A 23,730-nucleotide genomic window follows, 5' to 3' on the forward strand; every position below is an offset into this window, starting at 1 on the left:
GGTCCTAATCTGTTATTTGATTTGACTTAATGTGTTTATTTATTATTAATAACGTGTGCATATCTTTTCATATAATAATTATGTAAGTCTACTCTTTTGACTTAATCTGCACTGTACTCTTGCTGTTGGAAATGTCCCCGTTGCGGGACAAATAAAGGAATTCTGATAATGTCCTGAAGACTTCTCCTTCACATCTTTCCTTGACCCCATGACATTTTTCACTGATGTTAAGGATTAGTGATTAGTGAAAGACAGAGGACAGGATTTGACCGCAGCCACAGAGTGTACACATTTGTCCCTTACATTACTCCTCCTGTAGATGTATACACGGACACTGATAAAGGCTCGCCACATCAACTCACTTGATCTCGTTAGCCATGTCGTCCTCATTGTCTCTCCGCCTCTTCACCTGGAAAACCAGGCAGATGAGAAGGAGGAAGATGAAGCCGACCACTGAGCCCACTGTGGCGCCAACAATCATCCCCACATTAGTGGCTACAGGAAGAATGATAGGAAACACAGTAATTATGTCTACATAGCATTCATATTGTTTTTGTGAACGTTCTCTTTGTTAAATTCAAGGGAGTGTGTCAAATTAAAATGGTCACATTACAAGTAAACAAACATTAGCTAAAGAACTCATATTTTGAAATGTCATCAGGTGCTGGGTGCTACGTACAGGTGACGATGTCCAGGTTGATGGAGCAGCTCTCGGAGCCGGCGGTGTTACTGGCGCTGCACTCGTACTTCCCTGACATGTTGCTGTTCAGGTTGCTCAGCTTCAGAGTGCCGGTCTTCTCATCTGAAACAGCAGTGTAGGAGCCGCATTTAAGTTGATTTATTTGGAACCGTTATTAATAAATGTTTCTGTTTCAGTGGGAGGTGCGCTTTGCTCGGGTGAGGGGGGGCTAAAACCTTAAATTGGAGGTCCGGTGTTTGACGGGAGGGCAGCAGCAATACCTTCATTGACACACAGCCTTTGTTTTAGTATAGACAGATTATTAGGATCTGCTGTTTAAGTTTACGTTAAAAAAGGGGATATTGTTTTCGTATTTTGTTTTGTTTTTTCTGGAAATAAAACGTGCAAGAGCAACCAAAACTACGCGTCTGACACTTTTACTGCGCGTCTGACACTTTTACTGCGCGTCTGACACTGCTTTCCAAGTTCTACATGTGGCCAACAAAAAGAACCTTTGAAATATGGAGTTATAAGACGGACTGTTTGTTTTTGCCAAAGCAGAGAACACGGAGGACTACAGCCAGGTTGCATACACATTACTCCATGTGTATTAAGACATGCACATAAACCCACATGCACACACCAGACAGAACAGAATCACACTGCAGACGCATCCATGGCTTTGACACATTAGAACAATATGAAGATGCTTTGCTGTATTATTCACAACCATTTAGATGGAAGTTCATCTTTAATTCTAAGTGTTGGTTACTTTGTCATCCAAACTAACCACAGACAATACAAAATGGGTTCCTAACTTTCCTTAAACTCTTCAAAATTGAATGGTACTGTCAGCTGTTGTAGGCTCAGGTAAAGCATGTTGTGTGTCCACACAGCGCCACTTTCTGAGCACCGGTTTCTTCTTTAAATGGTTTCCAATTAAAACAGAGCGCACGTCAAGCGCTGAACCTGAGAGGAGGTGGGGTCCCTTGACCTTTCACCTCAAGAGATCTGAGTTCAAATGCGTTCTATGGATAGTCAGGTATAAGTGCTTGTTTACATGCAGTTCAAATGTGTTATTTTCGCCTATAATTTAACAGGTCACCGCACTGTGGGGACCTGACAGTCTCCTACATTGCATACATTGTGTGTGTCTGGAAAGATGAGAGTCATGTGGATTAAAGGAGCCCAATCAGCAGTGTAGGCCCCTTCCCATTACTCCACCTGTTCACACCCCCTGAACTGCAAACATATCCTTTCTTAGTATCTAATTTATTATTAGGTAGTTTTATCCAACTCATTTTAATATTATATATATTAAACAACAAGTGGATCAAAACAAAACCTGTTGCCTATTTCACCTGAATGTATTCATAATTTTAATCACATGAACATTTTACACACACTCTTTAAAATCCAAACGTACTCCTTGATCTTCATGTCTGAAGTCTACCCTTGCTCAGCTGCAGCGACAGGAGCAGGTTCATAAATCTCAATAATAAGTTAGTGTGACACTTACTGAGCATGGGGGAGAAGAAGACCTGGGAGGTGGGGCTGGTCTTCTTCCAGCGGTACAGAGGGAGGGGCTTCCCGGAGCTGGAGGAGCAGCTCAGGGTCACGTTCCCCTTCAGCACCGGCTTCCCCGACACAGAGCACTTAGGGACCGCCGGGGGCACTGAGAACAGGATCACACAGGGATTACTTTCTTACATCTCACAACATAGGTCCAGTTTTCAGTGTAAGAAGTATATTTATATTATGGATTTGTCCTACCCTTCACGTCCAGAGTGAGCTGGGCGGTGCTGCCGGGGTCGTTGGGGATGATGACCTGGCAGACATAGCGTCCTGAGTCGGACTCCTGCGTGTCGTTGATGTACAGAGACAGGTTTTCTGAGGGCATGCTGGAGCTGAACCCAACGCGGCCCTTAAACTGGGGGCTGCCCACGCTTATGGAGCCTTTGGTGTAGGAGATTATCTGGACACGAGAACAGAGAACCAGGGTCAGATGGAAAATAACAAGAAATGGAAGAGGCTCCAGCCATCAGGGGAACTTTCAGTTTGTCCCATGGGAGAAAAACGGGATAGGTTGAACTCCTATGTATATATACAGTCTATGCTCAAAGCCTACCATCTTCACACATAATAAATACACTTCAATAAGCCCCCCCCGCTGCACTAGGTGATGCAGTACTTTAATCTGTACCACACACAGTGGCTCAGTGGCTTGGCTTGGGAACTGGATGGTCACCAGTCACTGGTTTGAGTCCAAGTACAGGCCAAAACATGTTTGCCATGTTTGTATTACACAAATAGCACCAATAGTATATACTAACAGAGTAAAAACTGATATGAATAAAGTATATATTCTTCTACATCCCCCTGCTGCCCTGAAATCTCACCAAAGCACCAAATGTGGATTATTTCCAGAGAAATGTTTGCAAGAAACGGTTTAGCTTCCAGCAAATGTTTATTGCATGATGTACAAATGTATATCTTGGCTAGTTTATAAGATTCACATCTTCATTTGGAACCAGTGGTCTTGTAGCTGATTGACAGTGAAGGCAGATTGTATTTAGGGATGGACCAACACACTGTTTGTTTTGTTGGCAGTAACAAAAGTAAATAATATTGCAGAAATTATATTGCCAGCCTTACCATTGGGGCGAATAAAAACAGCACTTATTGGACAGCTGACATAGCTTCAGGCATATGGATCACAGGTGGAGGCAGTCTGGTTTTTTGACAGTGGTTCGGAGTGTGATTGCATATGGATTTAACAACCTGATATGCCAACAGCGCTCTATAGGAGTCAGTGTGTGCATGCCAATACTGTAACATGTAAGACATATGACTGCAGGACCCCATTACTGGACGACAAGATCCTGGAGAATACAAACATTATAAAAAAAGAGAACAAGTTGTTCAGTGTTTAACTAGCCTAATAGTTTGTCAGCAGATACGACCTCGCACACCATGGGGAGGGCTGTGCATCACACACACACACACACACACACACACACACACACACACACACACACACACACACACACACACACACACACACACACACACACACACACACACACACACACACACACACACACACACACACACACACACTCTGCAGAGATTTGGCTTTGAGTTTGTCCTTCTCATTCATCATTCTGGCTACAAATGAGAGTAAATCTGAGGTACTGGATGGCAATCGCATGAAACAAAGCTTCACTTTATCAACTGTGACTTTCCAGCTCTGGGAGTTCTCTTTTCCCATGATTCCTTTTGGATTTGATCCTCTTTTGGGTCGTCCATACAGCCCAGTAATCTGACCTGGGCCGATCTGTAAACTAAGCCCCGGTCAGGTCTCTAGGTAATGAGTAAAAACACAATGCCGGTTTGGGGGGGGGAGGGGGTTGTATGAGGGGCTGTGTAGGCCAAAATTCAAACTAACCTCGCACACACTATACTGAAAACATATGGCCTTGCACACACACTACTGAAATACTCTCAACAATTAAGCCTCACACACACGCAACTGAAGATTAACTATTGAAATCCTCTCACATTCACTACTGAACACCTCGCCCACACACTACTGAAAATTAACCTCACACACACGCAACTGAAAACATTTTACTGAAAGGTTCTCAGTAGGGAATGTGCATGTGTTTCACCTATGTGTGTGTGAGAGGGGGATTCTTGCTGTAACGGAAGTCATTGTAATGAAACGGAAGTCATTGTAATAAAACGGAAGTAACAAAGAACAATGCTGCAGTGATACAGTAGGTGGTGATAATTCTCGTCTACTCTGTTTGGAAGTCGCCATTAAAGAAGAAGAATGAAACAGAAGGTCCAATTCAGCATGGATTTATAGAGAAACTGCACCGCAGCCGTAGGCTGGACCCTGGACCGAGCAGTCTACAAACTGAGACGGTCTGGTCTATTGAGGTGTCCTTGTTCACCATCACCTGGCGCAGCTCGTGAGGTGGCATGGCAACCCGCTAGCAACATGCACAGCTGCAATAAGCTAACAAGCTAACTAAGCCGAAATTGAGCCAGAATTTTTCCTTTTTAGTTTTACCATTTATTGAAGTGATTGATATTTCAGGCTGAGAGGACAATGGCCAGTTAAATATGCTTGATTAAGCTGTGTACTTCTAGCCAACAGTTATGTTAGCATTAGTTAGTTAACAGTAAGTAAATATAGGAGTAACCAATGTACTCCAGCCTGATCCAAATAAGGCTAACCTACGTCTGTTGCTCCCGGTCTGCACGTTTTACGTTGCTTATAGGTAATTTTGGAGAAACCAGCTCGAGTGCGCTAGAATTTGAAAATACACAGCCGGAAAGAATCTGCCAATTCCTTACAGAGCCCCTCCTCCAACACACACGAACGCGCACATGACCAATGAGGGCACGAGATAAGTCTGTGCACAGATGGAAGGCTGACAGGCAGGTAGGCCATCCAGTTACTTTAGCCGGGCCGGCTCAAATGATTGGTCTTGCTTTTTACAGTACTACGGCTTCCACAGATGACATTTTTTTAATGTTTTTTTTGTCAAAGCACTTAAGATATTCATTGCTATCGGGATGTTAAGAGCATTCCATGGAATATAACAAAAAGTGTATCTCGAGCCGGTTTCTCAAACTTACCTACCCCACCTTTAATGTAAGTGAACATGAAACTATACAGCAACACTTTCAATAACAATCTAAGGTAGGCTATTGAGTTTTTTGGATAATACTTGTATACAAATCTATAAATGCCTTCAGGTTTCTAAAAATATATAATATGTGCTAAATTCAACAGTAGATACAGCAAAGATTCACATTTTTGCATGATTTTAGCTATTGATTTTTTGCTGTTACTTAATTATACTTTTAATAAATTCAAGGCAAGCTTAGTTACATGTAATGGTAGCTACTTAGTGCTCTTACCTGTATGCCTCCTCCACAACCAGACTGTATTAAAACTCTTAACTACCAGTTCTATCTACTTTACTTTAAACAATTAAAAAGACAAAATCAACTACATTTATTGATATACTAATCTTTATTTTTGGGGCCTCTTCTTTTAAATTCAACTTTCAGACGTGAGATATTAAAATACAATAATTGTTTATTTAAAAAGACTGAGCCACTCCTTACAGTTAACTTGATATTTATTTTTGTCCAAAGCATTTATTACACACATATTCACAGTGTGGATCAATTGAGACAGCGTGGTGTCCAGAGAGCTGCAGAGACTTTGGGAGAAACCTCAGCGTGACGGATGTCCTGTCTGTTGGTTTGGCTGGAGAGGACTGAGGTGGAGCGGTCTTTCTCTAGGACAGGGGTCGGCAACCCGCGGCCCACGGGCCGCATGGGGCCCTTTAAGCCCTCTGCTCTGGCTCCCTTGAGCTTAGACAAAAATAAGAAGGAAATAAAATAAAAGTATTTGTAGGACTATTTATATTTTGTTGCATGGTTGAAAATGTTTCGTATCTTGTATTTTGAGGTGATACTGTGACACATAAATAAAAAACAAAACGGTTTTAATTAGGTCAACTAAAATATGCGTCAGATCCTGCTACGGTCCCGCGCGAGCGCCTTTTCTTGGAGGCGCTCGCGCGGGGACCCCCGGCTCGATGACCGAACTATGGATAAATCAAAGAAAAGTACCGGAGGAACACAGGATTTAATTCTGTGTGGACAGAGTTATATGCTTTCACAGCAAACGATGCTGGTTTACCGGTATGTTTGATATGTAGAGAGAAGTTGTCAACGGTGCTGCAGCCTTTACTTATCGAGGAACAACAAGGGAGAGGAAGACAGCTGACAATCTTCAGTCATAATTCAATGGGGTATGTAATTTATTTCAGAAAACACTTTTTGTTATATTCCATGGAATGCTCTTAACGTCCCGATAGCAATGAAAATATTAAATGCTTTGACAATAAATACATACAAAAATGTATCTCTGGAAGCCGTAGCGCTGTAAAAAGCACGACCAATCATTTTAGCCGACCCGGTGTCGGTACCAGATGTGTTCGGGGTACCATATGTGTTCGGGGGCCGTCTCTTACCAATGACGTCACGCATTGTACGCATTGTGATTGGCTGTACGGTAATTTACCCAGGGGTGCTCGGGGGCAAATCACATCTACAGATCATGACGAACCGAATTGAATTATTCCTATGCTCCTAGCGTGTGAAAATGTTTGTGAAAAACATGTTAAAAAAACATGAAAACGTAGCAATGGCTGTACGCCATTGGCTGTACGGCAACTCAAGAGGACCATCATACACGGTCAAATTCCGAACATTTAAACATAGCCTACACTTCATTCTTTACTTTGTCCGTTATTATATGTAGAAGATGAACTACCTCTCTGAAAGGTCCCAATGTGTTCATTTTGATGGGCTGTCTTCTGAGTGGTTAAACATCACTAAAGATTTTCTGACTTCTGACTGCTTTGGATATATAATTACACCACAATAAGGTTTTACTATCACAGTGCACTGAGATTTGTGACAAACTGTAAAGCACTTACGCATCACTGTACACTGTAAACCAAGGCGGTTTTGCCATCACTTACTGTACTGAGGCTCAGTCACTGGTACATTTTCATTTACAAAGCCATGTTGGATAAAGTAACATCTTATATCTGCTCCCTGATCTCTCTGCAAATTGAAAGTACTTATTGCCTGAGATCTCATGCTGTGGTTTTATTAAATGTGCCAGGTGCTAGGACTGTCTTAGGGAAGAAAGCTTTTAGATGTGCAGCTCCACTAACTTGGAACAGTCTGCAAAAAGAATGTAAAATTACCAAGCTGGTACCACTACATGTTTTTAAAGCTCGGTTGGATGCTCCACAGTCAGATGCTGTTGGTACCTGTACATGTGGATAGATAAGTAAATTGTAATCCCTGTATTTTTTGCTGTATGATGTCCTTTTGTTGTTCTGTTGTTTATGTTTTTATGTCTTCATGTGGAACCTACTGCTGCAGGTCTCCCTTGAAAAATAGATCATTGATCTCAATGGGATTTTACCAGGATAAATAAAGGTTTTGAATTGAATGTCGAGCATTAACTGCAAGTCACTCAAATGCATAAACTGGAGAATAATTATGTTACAAGTGTTACAGAAAACATATCCAAGTGTAACAAACATCCATTATTAACCTTACTGTTTTTTTACTAACAGTAACCAACTAATAATTTTCATAAAGAGCATATTTATTCCAAACTCACAATATATATATATATATATGTAATAAAACATAATGCACAATGGTACACAGTATCCAAACTCTTTAGGCACTGGTCAGAGGCATTCATGTAAAGCAGATCACCAGAATCCAATACTGGTAAAAACGTTGCAGAGATCAAATGTTTCCTTGTCTGAAAGGAGAAACCTAATTTTAAAACAACATTTTCAGTGTGTGACTTGAAAGATAAGTTCTGATCAATAATAAAACCTAGATATGTGTATGTAGTGACCCTTTCAATGTCAATGTCAGTCCCTTGAACAGTACAAATGTTGGGGAGAAAATAAGTTAACTTTTTGCGATTTGAGAATATCATGAGTTTGGAGTTGTCTGCATTTAATACTAACTTGAGTTGAGATAAATGGGATGGAATAACATCAAAGGCAGACTGGAGGAAATCAAGACTTGCTCTATAGAAGAGGATGAACAATAAATAACAGTATCATCTGCATAAAAATGGAAAGCAGCATTTGAAAGATTATTAGAGATTATTTACATACAGTATATGGTGAAATTATTGGTCCTAATATGGAACCTTGGCGCACACCCTTTCAAATCAAATCAATCAAATCAAGTTTGATTTATATAGCACATTTATAAACGATTTTTGGTCGAGCCAAAGTGCTGTACAAATAATAAAAATACCCTACAGTAAAGACATTTTACAGCTAATACAACAGCAGTTTGTTCAGAATATCAGTATGAGAAGAAAACGACACCCTCTGTCCTTAGACCCTCACATCGTACAAGGAACAACTTCCAGAGAAAACCCACAGTTTAAAGGGAAAAATGGGAGAAACCTCAGGGAGAGCAACAGAAGAGGGATCCCTCTCCCAGGACGGACAGACGTGCAATAGATGCCGTGTGTAAATCGAAGAGATAATACATTTGCAACATAGGTAGACCGAATGTTAGGAAATGCATGCGTCTATAATAATAGGATGAATCCACGAAGATGTCAACAATCCTGTGGGAGCCTTCAGGGAGGCAGCACGACGAGACCCAGGCAGGACCGCAGAGACAGGTTCAGCCACGACCCGAAGTCCACGACTTAATCCAGAACTCAGGATAGAGGATCCAGGATGCGGGACCACAGCAAGAGGATCAGCCTCGACTCAAGATCACATCAAGACACAAAAGAAGAAAAATTTGGCTGGGTTAATCGGAACATGAGAATACACAGATTCAGACAGACAGAAGGAAGAACAAGCACTCCCTTTGGAGTGATTTTTTTTAAATATTGAAGTTAAATGCATCAATCTGGTGCACTTTGAGAGCAAAATGAAGAGATATATGGATACCTCTCAACATCCATATGAAACAACTGTAAACAGATTTACTTTGTCTTTATGGATTCGATTGTGGACTTGATTGTGATTGCTGCACATTATCCCTTACTTAATAAATACTTTTTTTGATAATCTATTATATAGAAAAGTATATCATATTGATATATAATTTATTGATAATATATAATATAATCAAATATAACAATCAAAACGAAATAAGTAGTATTAAGTATTAGGGCTAAGAAAATATTGTACATGTGAAATAGTTGTATGTATTGATTTAAATTGACATGCATACGCTAAGAAAAATAGTCCGTTGTTACTGTTTGAACTAACGTACCAACGGCACTGAACATATTACATATTACCTACCATATTACGTTATATACTTCTTACCTTCAATTTCTCTTGTTCTTCTCCTCATTCGTCTTTGTTTTTCTTCAAGTTTTATTGTATTTCTTCAAGTTTTTATCTTGTTGGTCGAATGCACTTAAGCGTCAGCTAAATACAATGTAATGTAATGATCAAAAAACCCCTCTATACTAGTCTAGACAGCGTGGGTAAATTACCGTACAGCCAATCACAATGCGTGACGTCATTACGTCGTGACGTCACTGGTAAGAGACGGACCCCGAACACATATGGTACCCCGAACACATCTGGTACCGACACCGGCTAAAATAACTGGATGGCCTACCTGCCTGTCAGCCTTCCATCTGTGCACAAACTTATCTCGTGGCCTCATTGATGATGCGCGTTCGTGTGTGTTGGAGGAGGGAATCTGTAAGAAAGTCTGAAGGAAGAGGCCTATTTTTTTCCCGGTTGTGTATCTTCAAATTCTAGCGCACACGAGCTGGTTTCTCCATTCTTACCTACCCTACCTTTAACTCGTTTTAGGGTGCAGCTATATGTTTTATTTATTTCAAAGTGGGCCCATTTTAATAATATTTTTTTTTCCTTCAAATGTGCAGAGGACTCCCCAAGTGCTGTGTTTAATTTATTTTAAAGTAGGCCTGTGTATTATTTGTAATTCTCCTTATAGGAGTTCTTTGTTTCTTATTAGAGGTTAACAGTTTTATATAATGTAATAAATAGCCTAATAAATGCAAAAAAACTGTAGTTTTTGTCTGATATAACAATAAATATAACTTAGCTATCAAGCTATGAAATATGTTTTGCGACTCCAGACAAAAAATGTTTGGGGAAAAAGGAGCAAAATGGTTCTTTTGGTCAAAAAGGTTGCAGACCCCTGCTCTAGGAGGACCAGGCCTGATGAAGAAACCACCTAACTGCATCTGTGAGCCCATATTGGGCACAGCTGTCACAAACAAATTATGGTCCTGTTTGACTACACACTATTCAGTATGCAGATCTTGTGTTCACAATAAAAGTGTAGTTTCCTAGTGAATGTCCTGTATTGGTCTTTAATCTCATATCAGCTTTTCATTTTCTTCTGGCCCCTCGGAGAAAACGGTGAGGCAGTTGTGTCCTTCAGGCAGTGGCGACCGGCCCATAAGGGCGCTAGGGACGCCGCCCCACCTCTTCCCACATTACAAATTAAAATATAATAAATAAATATATATATATATATATTTTTTAATATATATATTTTTTTAAATATGTTTTTATAATTTTAATTTTTAATCAACAAGGTAAATATTATATAATTGGTATCAGTAAAATGTATAATCTACAATAAAATCTCGTTTAAAATGGTGTTACGATGTCTAAAGTTACTGATAAGTCACATGTTTCCTGCCTGGCCTTGCCCGTGTACCCTCTCTCGTCTGGGCGCTAAGAGAGGAGCCCTCAACCAGTGCAGCAGCAGCCACTAGCAGCTGACTGTTGCTATCTGTAAGCTATAGCTCCGAAACATAATTTCCGCCAATCAGCGTCTTCAAATCTGATGATCACCGGGCACCAATGTCAGCGCCCGGTGCAGGGTTATGGCTAGAAAGGATCCGTCTTGTGTAAAACTCTCGCGAGAGTTTGCGAGTCACGTGGCTGAATGTTTACGTTTGACAGGCAGCCTTTCAGTTACGATCGTTAACATCAGTGGGCCACAGCAAATGATGGTGAGAAGCTAAACTATCTATTAATTATGTCAATTACAGGGAGTGTGATTGTAACTGTGTGTGTGACTAGCTGGATGCAAAGAGGTAAACACTGTCTTTTGTTTCCCATGCTTGCTCTTCAAACAGCCGGGGACAGATACTATGTGCCCGTGCTAAATAAACACACACACACACACACACACACACACACACACACACACACACACACACACACACACACACACACACACACACACACACACACACACACACACACACACACACAGATTATTGTAGTTGAGTTTTGACAGCATCCATCAAACTAGATGTGTTGCCTTAATGGTCTGTTTTCTAATATTTCTGTGTTTCTGAACCACGTCTGTGTCTGCATATAATGTTCGTATTTAGTCTCCTCAGGGTTCCCGCGGGGTCTTAAAAAGTCTTACATTTGATAATCTGAATGTAAGGCCTTAAAAAGGTCTTAAATATGACCAAAAAAATAAGAAAGGTCTTAAATATGATTTAGAAGGTCTTACAAATGATCGGACTGAAAGGTACTTCTGTGTTGCGATAGCGTCTAAATGTGTTTTGGGGGAAATGTCCGGGCTGCAAAGTAACCAGTATGGTAATAGCCTTTCAGTTCCCCCCAACAATTTGTATTGAATTAAATCAACATGGAACCAGTAATCACTAACTTTGTTTCCTCCGGACCCTTATTGGAGAACACCCAGCTAGTAACCTAGCAACCAAGCTTCAGCTTGCGGCAGTCAGAAACTCATGTATCTTCGAAACTACTTACAAATTAATATGGGGAAGTGTCAGTTCAACCGTATTTGGCTGGAAAACATCTAATTTAGTGCTTGGTTGAAACCAGTGGAGGGGAACGTGTTTGAAGCCCGCCGCACCATTTGCAAAAATAAAAGCGTTTGTTTTGCTAGTGCAGCGTTAGCTAGTGGAGCGTTAGCTAGTGCAGCAGCTCCCGCAACAACACCGGGGGACCTCCGGGCGACGTTTGGGTCAACGTCAACCCTAAAAGCGGAGGTGCTGTAGACATTAAATACCGTAGCTCAGTGATGCAAATTAGTCACTTTTCGGCGCCTCCCGCTTTTTTTAACGCTGCTTTGGGTGACTTGTGTAATTCGTGGAGAACCGAAGAGTTTTCGTTTTGGGGGGGGGGGGGGGTCCGTCAATTCGTCCGTCCGTTAGTCCGTCCGACTAACGGACAACTTCTCACTTCAAAAAAGAAGAAGAAATCTAGATCGCAAAATAATTAAACAAGTGAGTGCCTGTTTTTTCCTGGCCAAGGACAGGTTCCTTGAACACAACACGTGACGTGTCTTCACGTGGTTATGTCTCGTCTGAAAGGAGTGTGCTGACGGAGAGCAACGGAACGCCGCTCCAGCTCTTCAAATATTGCAGTACCCATAAGGAGCCGTACACATGCCGCAGTGTTTGCTAGGCTGTGTCTTTAGTTGTAAGCACAGTGGCGATCTGTTATTAGCATCTGGTTAGCTAGCTATGCTAACGAATTTCAAGAGCTTTTCTACAACCAGGTGGAAGAGAGCTCTCTCCTGAGAGGCTCAAATAACCTCAGCTCAGTGAGGTTAAGGCACACCTTGATATGATCATTATAATTATTAATGAGACATTAGAGACTAAATGAAAAACAGGTATAAAATACTATATGACAGTAACAAAAAAGTTGTTAAAAATAACAAGAATAGAGTTTAAAAGGGGAGTGATTCGTAAAATATCCAAAAAGAAAAATCTGCTTACAGTTCTGTTTCAAATGGGTGTTGAAAGATGTACCCATAGATCTCCTCATGTTGCTTTCAATGTGCACCAGATTGATGCTTTTAACTTCAATATTTAAAAAAAAATCTTCCCGGGGTAGCATGCCTCCGGACCCCCCTAGAGGAGGATAGGTCCCCCCCACTTAAATCATGTTCACATGGATACTAAATACATTTGCACACATCTTGTGTCCATATCTTGCTGTTTTGGTGGTCATGCCACACCGTGCACATGCATGCATGCATGCGCAAGTCATGGTGAGATATCTGGATTGAGAGGTTGCTTTTTCTTTGCACAGCATGAAAGAAAGGCCAAATGAATTGGCTGTGGTTTTAGTTTTTTTAAGCAGAGGTTGAGTTCAATCATTTGTACGGCCCTCGGAGGATGTTGTAAAAATTGAAAGGAAAAAGGTTCCCCACCCCTGCTGTAAATAATAATAAAACCCTTGATTTATAACTTAACATCTCTGTCTCCTATTGATCTGAGTATATTATAAAGAACAGTTAATTGAAGGATTATAGCACAGGTCTTTGTCAGATGGTATACTACGCTGTTTTTTTCCTGCTTCGAATAGTTCTCTCTTTTTTCACCATACCTGTGTTTGCATCACTGGTAGCTAAACACCAATCATACAACAGCAACGATGAAATAGTGTAGCCAATTTAATTTAAGGGGTAATTTCTCAAAATGTTCCCCGTGTGGTTTATTCACCATTACAATAGCCCCACCTAAAATAATTTCCACCAGCCGCCACTGCCTTCAGGTATGTCCTTTCCTAACAGAAATGACAAGAAAATTATGACATTTTTGCAGAGCAAGTTTGTTATTTATGAAAGAGGTGTGTTTGTTTATTAAGCGGCTGTAGAAATAATGTTTTTTTATTTTAATGTGTTTTTTTAATTCATCACTTTGTACTACAAAGATAATCAGATTATGAATGAACAGTCTGCAGTTAATCAACATTAAAATATATGTTATTATTAAAATAATATTCAACTGTTATCAGAACTTAGTGTAAATGTAGAATCATGCTGTTCGGTTGTCTCTCAAGAACTACTTTTACCACGTCTTACAGACAATACAGTTACCTAACTAGCAAACTAACTAATGTACAAGCATGACCTTATTTTACCAACCTCACGAGAAACCTTTTGTTCTACAGTTTAATTCTTCTTAATGTTTTACACTTCTCTATTATGTTTTAACTTGTATGCTACGGATAGCATCGTTAGCACAGATGTAGCTTTGTCTCGTTAGCTGAATAAAAAGACCAGTAAGAAATAAAGTGCTTGAATTTCACTTACCGAAGAAACTACATTCATGGACGGTTTGTTTGAACTGCAGAGCCATAAGATAAATGCGATATTTCAATGAAGAATAGTCCACCAGGCATCAACATAACAAACACGTCCGAGTTCAAGTTGTATTCTCTGTATCAGCTGAGGCCAGGGCTGCCAACATTTGAGTTCAGCTTGGAGTGAGATTTTTTTTTGGTGAACCAAAAAAAGAAACGTTCATGTGTACAGTGTTACAAATGTATTGAACATGTACAAACTAGGGTTTCCCATTAATATACTGGGCGCTACAGTGGAATACGCACACACAGTGTACCCGCGACTCTTACAATGAAGGCTCGATAATCAGTTCACGGCATATAAAATGGCATATAGGTGTAAGCAGAGGTGCTATTTTACAAGTGGGGGGAGTCCTCACTTCCTCTAGGGGGGTCCGGGGGCATGCACCCCCGGGAAGATTTTTTTTTAAATATTGAAGTTAAATGCATCAACCTGTTGCATTTTGAGAGCAAAATGAATTTAAGGATACATCTCTCAACACCCATATGAAACAGAACTGTAAACAGATTTTCTTTTTCTTTATGGATATTTTACAAATCACTCCCCTTTTAAACTGTATTCTTGTTTTACTGTCATATAGTATTTCATCACTGTTTTTCATTTATTCTCATAAATGGTGACCAAAACGTTTGAGACCCACAAAGATAACTAGAATAAAGTGAACTATCTAAACAGTCCCTTACCTCACTGAGCTGTAGTTATCTCAGTCTGACAGGACAGAGATCTCCCTTTCCTTGTTTTAGAAACAACTTTTAATATCCGTTAAGCTAACCAGATGCTAACAACAACAATGCAAATAGTGAGTTTGGTAGAAATATACTATATAATAGTAAAGTTATTTAAGATGATGCCATAGTTATTGAAGATTTACATTGGGCTATAAATATTCCCCAAGATTATTCTAACGCATATTCTTCCAAACTCCTTGCTGTAGTATGACACACAGGAGACTATTGATGTATGTGGTGAGTTTAGTAGTAATAATCTGTATAATAGTGATTGAATATTATTGTATTCTCTTTTTTCGGAGTTGCACTTTGCAGACCCTGAGCACTCTTCTCCGGCTGCAGATAGAGACCAATGTAACGTTTCCAGCTCGGAGGACGGCGCGTATTGGCCTTTTCTGATCAAAATGTGATTGTAGTTCGTTGTCAACCTTACCACGGTATTTACTCTAGGAGATGTCATTTGTGTCTGAATAAGATTTTGTTCATTAGTTATTGATACGTGAAATTAGAATCTCCCAATATCGTTCCAACTTTACTGAACTAAGCCAGAAGACCGTCTCATTTCGTAGACCGCTCAGTTTGCTGTTCCTTCACTTTATTTGTATATTTATATACATTTATTTTGGACGAAAACTTAGCGTGAGCAAAGGCAAGTGTGGCGTGAGTGCGTGAGATATGGGTTAATTGCGTGACTCTCACGCTCAATGCGTGAGTGTTGGCAGCCCTGGCTGAGCCCCTGTAGCAGCCTGGAGCTAATGAAGCTAACAGGGCTAGTATGGGGGTTATTCCCTATCTTTATTCAAGAGCGTGGTCTTTAAATTTGAGAGCATACTTTATTGATTTCACGTTCAGAATATGTATTTCTTTCCCTCAAACCCTGTCCTCACACTCAAATAGTGCCTGTGTAACCCCGGTGTAGTGTCCCCTCAGCAACAGACCACCCAGAGCTGGTGATTACTTCAATTTATTTCCATACCTGCATTGCAATGGACAGCATACAATGGACACGTGAGCTGCGTTCCTCAACAGATCCTCACGCAGTATATTAATCTCCTTTACAAAATAAGTGTCCAATAATCAACAACATAATAATGATCGTATAGTGGTAGTATAAACAATGTGAAACATTAAACATAAACAAACTAGTGTACAAAACTCACATACCTGCATTGCAATGGACAACATACAATGGACACGTGAGCTGCGTTCTGTTGGAGAGGTAGCACCACGCTCACGTTAGCCTACTAGCTCAAATTAGCTATTGACGATCACATTAATAAATCATATAACACAAATAGCCAATCACACAAAAAACATGTTGCTGTGAGCATTAAACGACTAACATTAAATTAAACAAACACAACAGAACGTTATTGTCCTAATAAAATAATATATGTATGAGAACCTCCCACAATCCATTGCGGTAACAAAGCTACAGCAATGCAGGCACGCGTTTGTAACACCAGATGGCGAAATTCTCCAATTTAACCCAGATTTTACACCAACCTTTATAACTCTGTTACACTTGCTTGCACTTAGATTTGCTCTGCTTCTGCTCAAACTGTACGCTTACACTCAGATATATAGCTGCTTACAGATTTCCTGTGTTCCAGCTTAAAACCTTCTCCTCGCACTCTGTGCACTCGTGAAATGTCTGCTCTCAGATTTCTTCTGTGCTCGATCTTTTGTGCAACAACCCTGTGAAAATCCCTCAACCAATAGGAGGCCTGGTGTCCTTGCAGGTGCGTTCGCTTTACTTATGGTGCATTCGCTTTACTCATGGTTTATAAACTACCGCCCTCCACGGCTTTATGTAGGCTACTTCACTTGTTTAATTTACAACTTTTTTTGGGGGGGGGGGGGGTAAGCACAGTTAGTGTATATTTATAAAACGGACAAGTCAAATCAAGCAATTTGATGTTTCTTAGCCGTGATATAATGAGCGTATATCCAGGGTATAATTGTAGTTACTTTTCACAACTATCCAGTATCCCTCCGCGTAACGTCCATTACGAAACTAACTAACTAACTAACAAAGCTTAAGATGGAAACATTTAAGGTTAACTTCGACCTCTGGGGTGGCCTTACTATGGAGGAGTGGATTGAGAAGTGCCTATCTCCAGAAAAAAAACACCTAAACAACGACAATGCTGTCCGTCTAAAGGCCCGGACACACCAGGCCGATTATTGGCGTTGGTGTTAGTCGCACGACGAAGCGTGCCCTGTCGCCCAAACTCAATTTGGTGTGTCCCGCACCGTTCAACATGTTGAATCGGCCATGCGTCGGGTCGGGCAGTCGGGCCAAATAAATCCCTCTGATTGGCTGTTCAGCTAGCGAATCAGCGCATGAGAAGCGAAACGGAGGTGAGGGACGTAAACAAACGCTTTAAGAAGGCACAAAGAATGTCTTCCGCAAGCAACACTCCAATGGCTTATGGCTCCAGTACCGCACAAGACATGTTTTCGATGGACGAGAGTGAAAATGGAACGCACACGCTATTTGTTGTTTGTTTATATCACGGAGTCTGTTCTTCTTCTCTGTCTTCCGGTTGTTGCCTCTTTTGAATGACGAATACACACTAACGCCGCCTGCTGGTAAGGAGAGTTATTGCCACTCACACATGCGCAGTTCGTACGTGCTACTTGGCCGTCGGCTAAAGTTTTTGCAGTGTGTTCCAGACTGTTGGCCAAGAAGCAGGAGACGTGAGGTGACACAACAGTCGTGTTCCGTCGGGACGTGTTCTTTGGTGTCAGTTTGGTGTGTCAGGGCCTTAATATGTTCGCTAACTGTTATTGTTGTTGCATAGCAACCACGTCGCACTATGTTTTGTGCAGAAGGCAACGGAGGGACTATATTTATTTTATTCCCGGGCTGATTTTTAGTCCCAGTCCGCCACTGAACGTAGCTAAGGTGCTGGTATATATACTAACTGTGCTTCCCCCCCCCAAAAAAAGTTGTAAATTAAACAAGTGAAGTACATGTTATGTTATAAGCAATATATCTGAGTGCAAGCGTACAGTTTGAGCAGAAGCAGAGCAAATCTAAGTGCAAGCAGGCACTATTTGAGTGCGAGGACAGGGTTTTCAGTAGTGTGTGTGAGAGTATTTCAGTTGTGTGTGTGCAAGGCCAGATGTTTTCAGTAGTGTGTGTGAGAGTATTTCAGTTGTGTTTGTGCAAGGCCAGATGTTTTCAGTAGTGTGTGTGAGGTGTTCAGGAGTGAATGTGAGAGTATTTCAGTAGTGTGTGTGCAAGGCCAGATGTTTTCAGTAGTGTGTGTGCGAGGTGAGTTTGAATTTTGGCCTACACGGCCCGTCATAGGGTTGCGCTTGTTACGCAACCCCTTTCCTGTTCCACCACAACAATGATTTCATAAATAATATAATATGGGAACACATGTTAATCTACAGAGAAGTGCATTAAAGCAGTAAATAAATAATAATGTTTGTACAGTATGAACAGGTAGTTATTGTCCTGGATTAGTTTCTAAAGGTTTACGAAGGAAGAGCTTTGCCAGATTAAAAACATGGGAACATGCAAACATCCTTCATAACTGTCATCACAGATATTTCCACCTCAGAGCGAGAGACTCCCCTGCGAGGCTGCACATACTGCAGTACTGTCAAGGTTAGGGGGGTTTCTTTACAAAAGTAACCCATCACAAAAACTAGTTACCTAATAAGAAATGTAATCACTAACGAAATCTAAATATCTAAATATAAAAGTAAAGAAACAACAGAACAATATGGCCTTATCAAAGAAGAAACCAAGATATTTCGTATCAAAACGTGTCCTCTGCTCAGATATTATAAGAAAAGCTACCTTTCATTAATTCAGGCAGCAGCATATACACCAACACTGAAACACATACTACAGTTTGAAAAAGCAGAAATGAAATCTGAGCTGACAGAAAATGCTCCATTTTAGTTTAACACACACAGTTAAGCTCTATTTAATGAACATATAGGTTCACCTGCTGAATTAAAAACAGAACAAATGAAGCAAAGAAAGTGAAAACCATAAAGCAGATTCAGGCCGTAGACGTATAGATTCACACTTAAAGTATTAGCCTACAGAACAGTACAGCTTACAGAGAAGAGAGAACATCTGATCCTTTACAACAAACACTATATGATCTTTTTAGGTTTTACTAACGCTGTAAAACCTAAAAAGTAATTCCCAATTTTTTTAAATGTAGCAGTAATCTGATTACCTGTTTTTTATGTAACTGTAAGGGAATACAGTTACCTTTTTTTATCCTGATTACATTATACTGTTACATGTAATCCAATACTCCCCAAGCATGTGTACTGTAGCATATTTCATATGGAGCAAGATAAGATATACAAATATCTCTTAAGTGTTTTCCATGATGTAATGTAGGGTGTCCCTCCTTACCAGCTGGGTGGTGTCAGGTGTCTGGAAGTTCCAGATGATGGTGTTGAGGCTCAGGTCACTGCCGAGACTCCTGCTGTACACGGCCCTCAGAACCACCATCTGACCCTGGATCACATCCATACTGGACTGGGGCATCTGGATCTGGGCCCACACACCTGGGAGGGAGAGAGGGAAGTTAGGATCTGATCATATATCCTATAATAATGGACTGTGGTGAGGAGATCTGACGTGCGGTAAAAACAACTTCAATGTTTAAAGACAATTGTTTACCAAGCATTGAATGTCCAGCATTGAAAACCAGAATATCCTAAATAAATTAAAACCTGCAGAGGATAAAGCTCATTGTCAGAGTTCACAATGAGACCGTCATATCTCAAGAAGGAAAGTATAATCATAGTCTGAGCGTCATCCTAAAAATCACAACAAATGCTGTTCCTACCAACCAAAGTTAAGAGTGTATCCAAGCAGGTCCAATCTTCTATTACAATAACGTTTGTGATGAGAAATACTCCACAAGAGGTCACTCTGTCAGGATCAGAGCTTCCCAATTTTCATCTAAAAAAGATTTGAGCTGAGGGAATTATATGGGACTTCATATGATGTAGATATGTGACGTCAACATGAGAGCAAAAAAAGAGAAAGAAAACAGTTTATCTGGGAAAATAGCACTCTTTTTTTTTATTAATCTTTGATTTATTTAATTCTAAAATGTCACAACAATTCTGATCGAGATAAATGTCGAAGAGAGCTCAATGAATTCCAAAGAAGCAGATTGTGGATCTAGCTGAGGCTGTCACTGAAGTGAGCGGACAGGTCAAGTTTTTCCATCAGCCTGAAATGAGCTTCAGGTTCCAGTCACAGGAACAGGTAGTGTATCTGTATGACCAGAGGGGGGCAGCAGAGACCCAGACCCACCAAGTGGTTAATGTGTCCCCAGTCAGCAAAACTGTGTTCATTCACACACATGCGCGCACACACACACACACACACACACGTGCGCACACACATGCGCGCACACACACACACACACACACACACACACACACACACACACACACACTCTCTCACACGCACACCCACGGCAATTGATTAAATATGTACGTGAATCGATTTTGTGCCATCTAAAAGTGTGTGTGTGTGTGTGTGTGTGTGTGTGTGTGTGTGTGTGTGTGTGTGTGTGTGTGTGTGTGTGTGTGTGTGTGTGTGTGTGTGTGTTCATCAAAAAGCACACAATGTAGATATGTGGCAGGTGTGTGTACATAAGAAAAAGCAGACATTGATGCAACTGTTGTGTGTGCATGTGTTAACGAATGTGATAGACATGATATGAATCTCACTGCAAAAAAAAAAAAAATAGCTAATGACATCCACAGCACAAACACTCATCATCAACTTCACTGCACTCCAAAAATAGTGATTTTAAAGTAGCCGCATGCCAACCATGCAGACTGTAGTATCCCTCCACTGCACTACAACAGCACATAGAAAAACCTTCCTAACAATGCATTGTTTGGGGGGCACAGTTGTCCCCTTTTCCCCATGCAGGTTAAAATTATACATCTGTGAGACTCAATTAATTTAAATGAATATCATTTCTTATTGAAGCTGTAATGGCACAGCTGAAATTAGAGCCAAATAACAGGTAAGAGATCTGTAGGTGTAGGTATCAGTTTCTATGTCACCGTGGAAACTGATGGAGCTGACGGTGATGAGGGAGACAGGATGTGTAGGCTATTCTCTTCTGGGAATGAGTCATAGTAATGAAGTCATTAAGACATAGATAGAGGTGAGCATGGAGATGAAAAACAGCGGGGGAAAGGATGAGAAAGAAGGACAGGAGACAGAGAGGAGACTCATGGTGTCAATCACTCTTCAGACCCTAAGAAGCTCTGAAGTGAGACGCAGACCTCTTGTCTAGGTGTTGGCTGATGGATGGAGAGTTGGATCAGTGGACGTGAAGAGATGACACAAAGAGGCTTAAACATAAAGGCAGTGAGTCAGTGTGGAGCGGCTCTGTGATGATGCAGTAAGCCGGCTGTACGTCTGAGGAGCCATCTTATACAAAACTGTAATGTGAGCCAAGTGTGCACTACGGAAAGGATAACATACAACATATACAAAAGAAAACACATAACAAATATTGCAAAAACAAAAAAAAAAGAACTTAGTATTGGGGCTAAAGCACCAGGCATGTTGACTTTTTCTCAAGTGGATGCTGATTGTTTTCAGTTATGCTGACCTGCTAAATATAAGGCTGCTCATGTAAATAATGTATATGTCTACAAGAAAATATGTAAGCATATTAGATTTTTTTTCTTGTTTTGTTTGCTTATACCGCACGTAAACATATGATTTTATATTCTGAACAAAGTGCATCTGCTTAATGAGAAAACCCGATAAATAAAAATGTACAACAAAAAAAGATATGAGGCTACAGCCAGCAGCCATGAGCTTAGCTTAGCATAAGAGGGGAAGCAGGGGGAGTAATAAAACCCACCCCCAGCCCCCCAAAAGCTCTCTGACATCTTATATCTTGTTAGATTAATCAGTTGTGGTTTTACAGGGGTTATGGGGTGGACTATAACTTGACCTGCTCTCTTTCTTTGTGCTAAGCTGCCTCCTGGCTAAAGCTTCATATTTAACAGAACAGACGGATAGAGAATATGTCAAGAAAGCAAGTAAGCATATTCCCAAAAAATGTCCTTCAAGTGTCTCTTTGAGAGGGCCATGAGAGGTTCACAGGCTGCAGTGTGGGGCCTGCAGTGTTCAGAAAAGTACGGTGGTTTACGGGTGCAACGGCCCTAAACACTAACAGCAGGAGAAACGCGCATGCACTTTAAAAAACGATGCAAAATTAAAAACACAAAAGTGCGCAAACACATGCAAATGAAGAAACATCTTTCCCAATTTGACAACTCATGTGTTTAAAAAAAGTGCTGCATAAACGAAAAAGTGCAAGTAAAAAACACTATCATTTTTTGAATTTGCAGCGTTCTTTTACTTGTAGCGCTTTTTTATGAAACGGGCAAAATACTCCCTCTCCTCAGTAGAGTAGATGCTCTTCATGCTTTAGCCTGATCAGATGGGTGCATGTTTGTCCACGCCAAGTGCTGCTTTAAGAAGATTTCCTGACAGAAATCCTCCCTGATACTGATGAGAGTGCCCCGCACCAAAGGAAAGATGAATGGGTCTATGTAGAGATGGAGGAGGGAAGGATGAATAGAGAAAGGAAGCAGGCTACGTGAATCACACTCATAACGTTCACTCTCCTATCTTCATTTGGTCAGTGAGGATAAATCTCTGTGGCAGCTCTGAAATCCACTCTGCAGGCTTCATGGCGATTGGCTTTAAATATTCCATGCTGACTGATGGCAGGCTGATGGGAGCCGGTTGGTTCAGGTTGGAGAGAATGAGGGGAGTAATGAGGTCACAGGGTCTCACTGAGGTAATGAGGGCATTTCACTAAGTCTGCTTTAACAAGGTGTTCATTCATCTGCCTGCCTTCATAGGTGGAGGGTGCGCACAGGACTTAATGTTCATAGGGAGGTGGATAAGGGATAACAGGCTTACATCACTGCTTACTAACTTGTTTCATATTAATGTCATGGCAACAGTCAACAAAACTCTAATGTAATATTCAGAATTTCTAGTCTGCTCTACTACCAAGCTCCTGAAAACTCCCAAGACATAACAAGTGTTGTGTTACTATGATCACCATCAATCCTGACTACGTCTGTCATTAGCTTATTTAGATTGGACATTGTGTTGGAAGTAATAACGAGGTTACAATAAGAACAAAACACTGAGTGAATAGTGAAAGAATGTGGTGTCTGGTTTCACTGTCGGTGTGTTTCCTCCTTTATGAAAGCTGGTTAGATTCTTTTAAAATGTAACATAACAGGATATTTCACGCAAACAAGTCACACAACACACTCAAAATGAGCACAATGCATTTCCTGGTAGTAATCGAGGGACAATATAATCAACAGAAGTAAAACCAAGCTGTTTCTTCAGAAAGCACAGCCACACATTATTTAAAGGGACCTATCATGCTCAATATTGTTCCTCTACTGTGACATGTCTCCACTCTTTAATGTTCAAAAAGCTCTTTCTTGTTCTCATACTGCCTGTCCTGCAGCACCTCTTTTCACCCTCTGTCTGAAACCAGAGCCCAGTCTGCTCTGATT

At 40.7% G+C, this 23,730-nt stretch overlaps 1 protein-coding gene across 1 annotated transcript in view; it reads right to left on the reverse strand.

Annotated features, from left to right (window-relative positions):
• esama (endothelial cell adhesion molecule a) overlaps positions 1–23,730 on the reverse strand; it is a 94,471-nt gene that overhangs the window by 2,899 nt on the left and 67,842 nt on the right. The window contains exons 2-6 of the mRNA XM_079647234.1: positions 19,544–19,698; positions 2,453–2,654; positions 2,199–2,354; positions 680–802; positions 363–495 (exon numbers count right to left, since the gene is read on the reverse strand). Coding sequence (XP_079503360.1) covers positions 363–495; positions 680–802; positions 2,199–2,354; positions 2,453–2,654; positions 19,544–19,698 — 769 coding nt within the window. The remainder of the gene's footprint in view (positions 1–362; positions 496–679; positions 803–2,198; positions 2,355–2,452; positions 2,655–19,543; positions 19,699–23,730) is intronic.

Source organism: Notothenia rossii (genome assembly GCF_949606895.1).
Source record: "Notothenia rossii genome assembly, chromosome: 9".
In the NCBI taxonomy this organism is placed as follows: domain Eukaryota; kingdom Metazoa; phylum Chordata; class Actinopteri; order Perciformes; family Nototheniidae; genus Notothenia; species Notothenia rossii.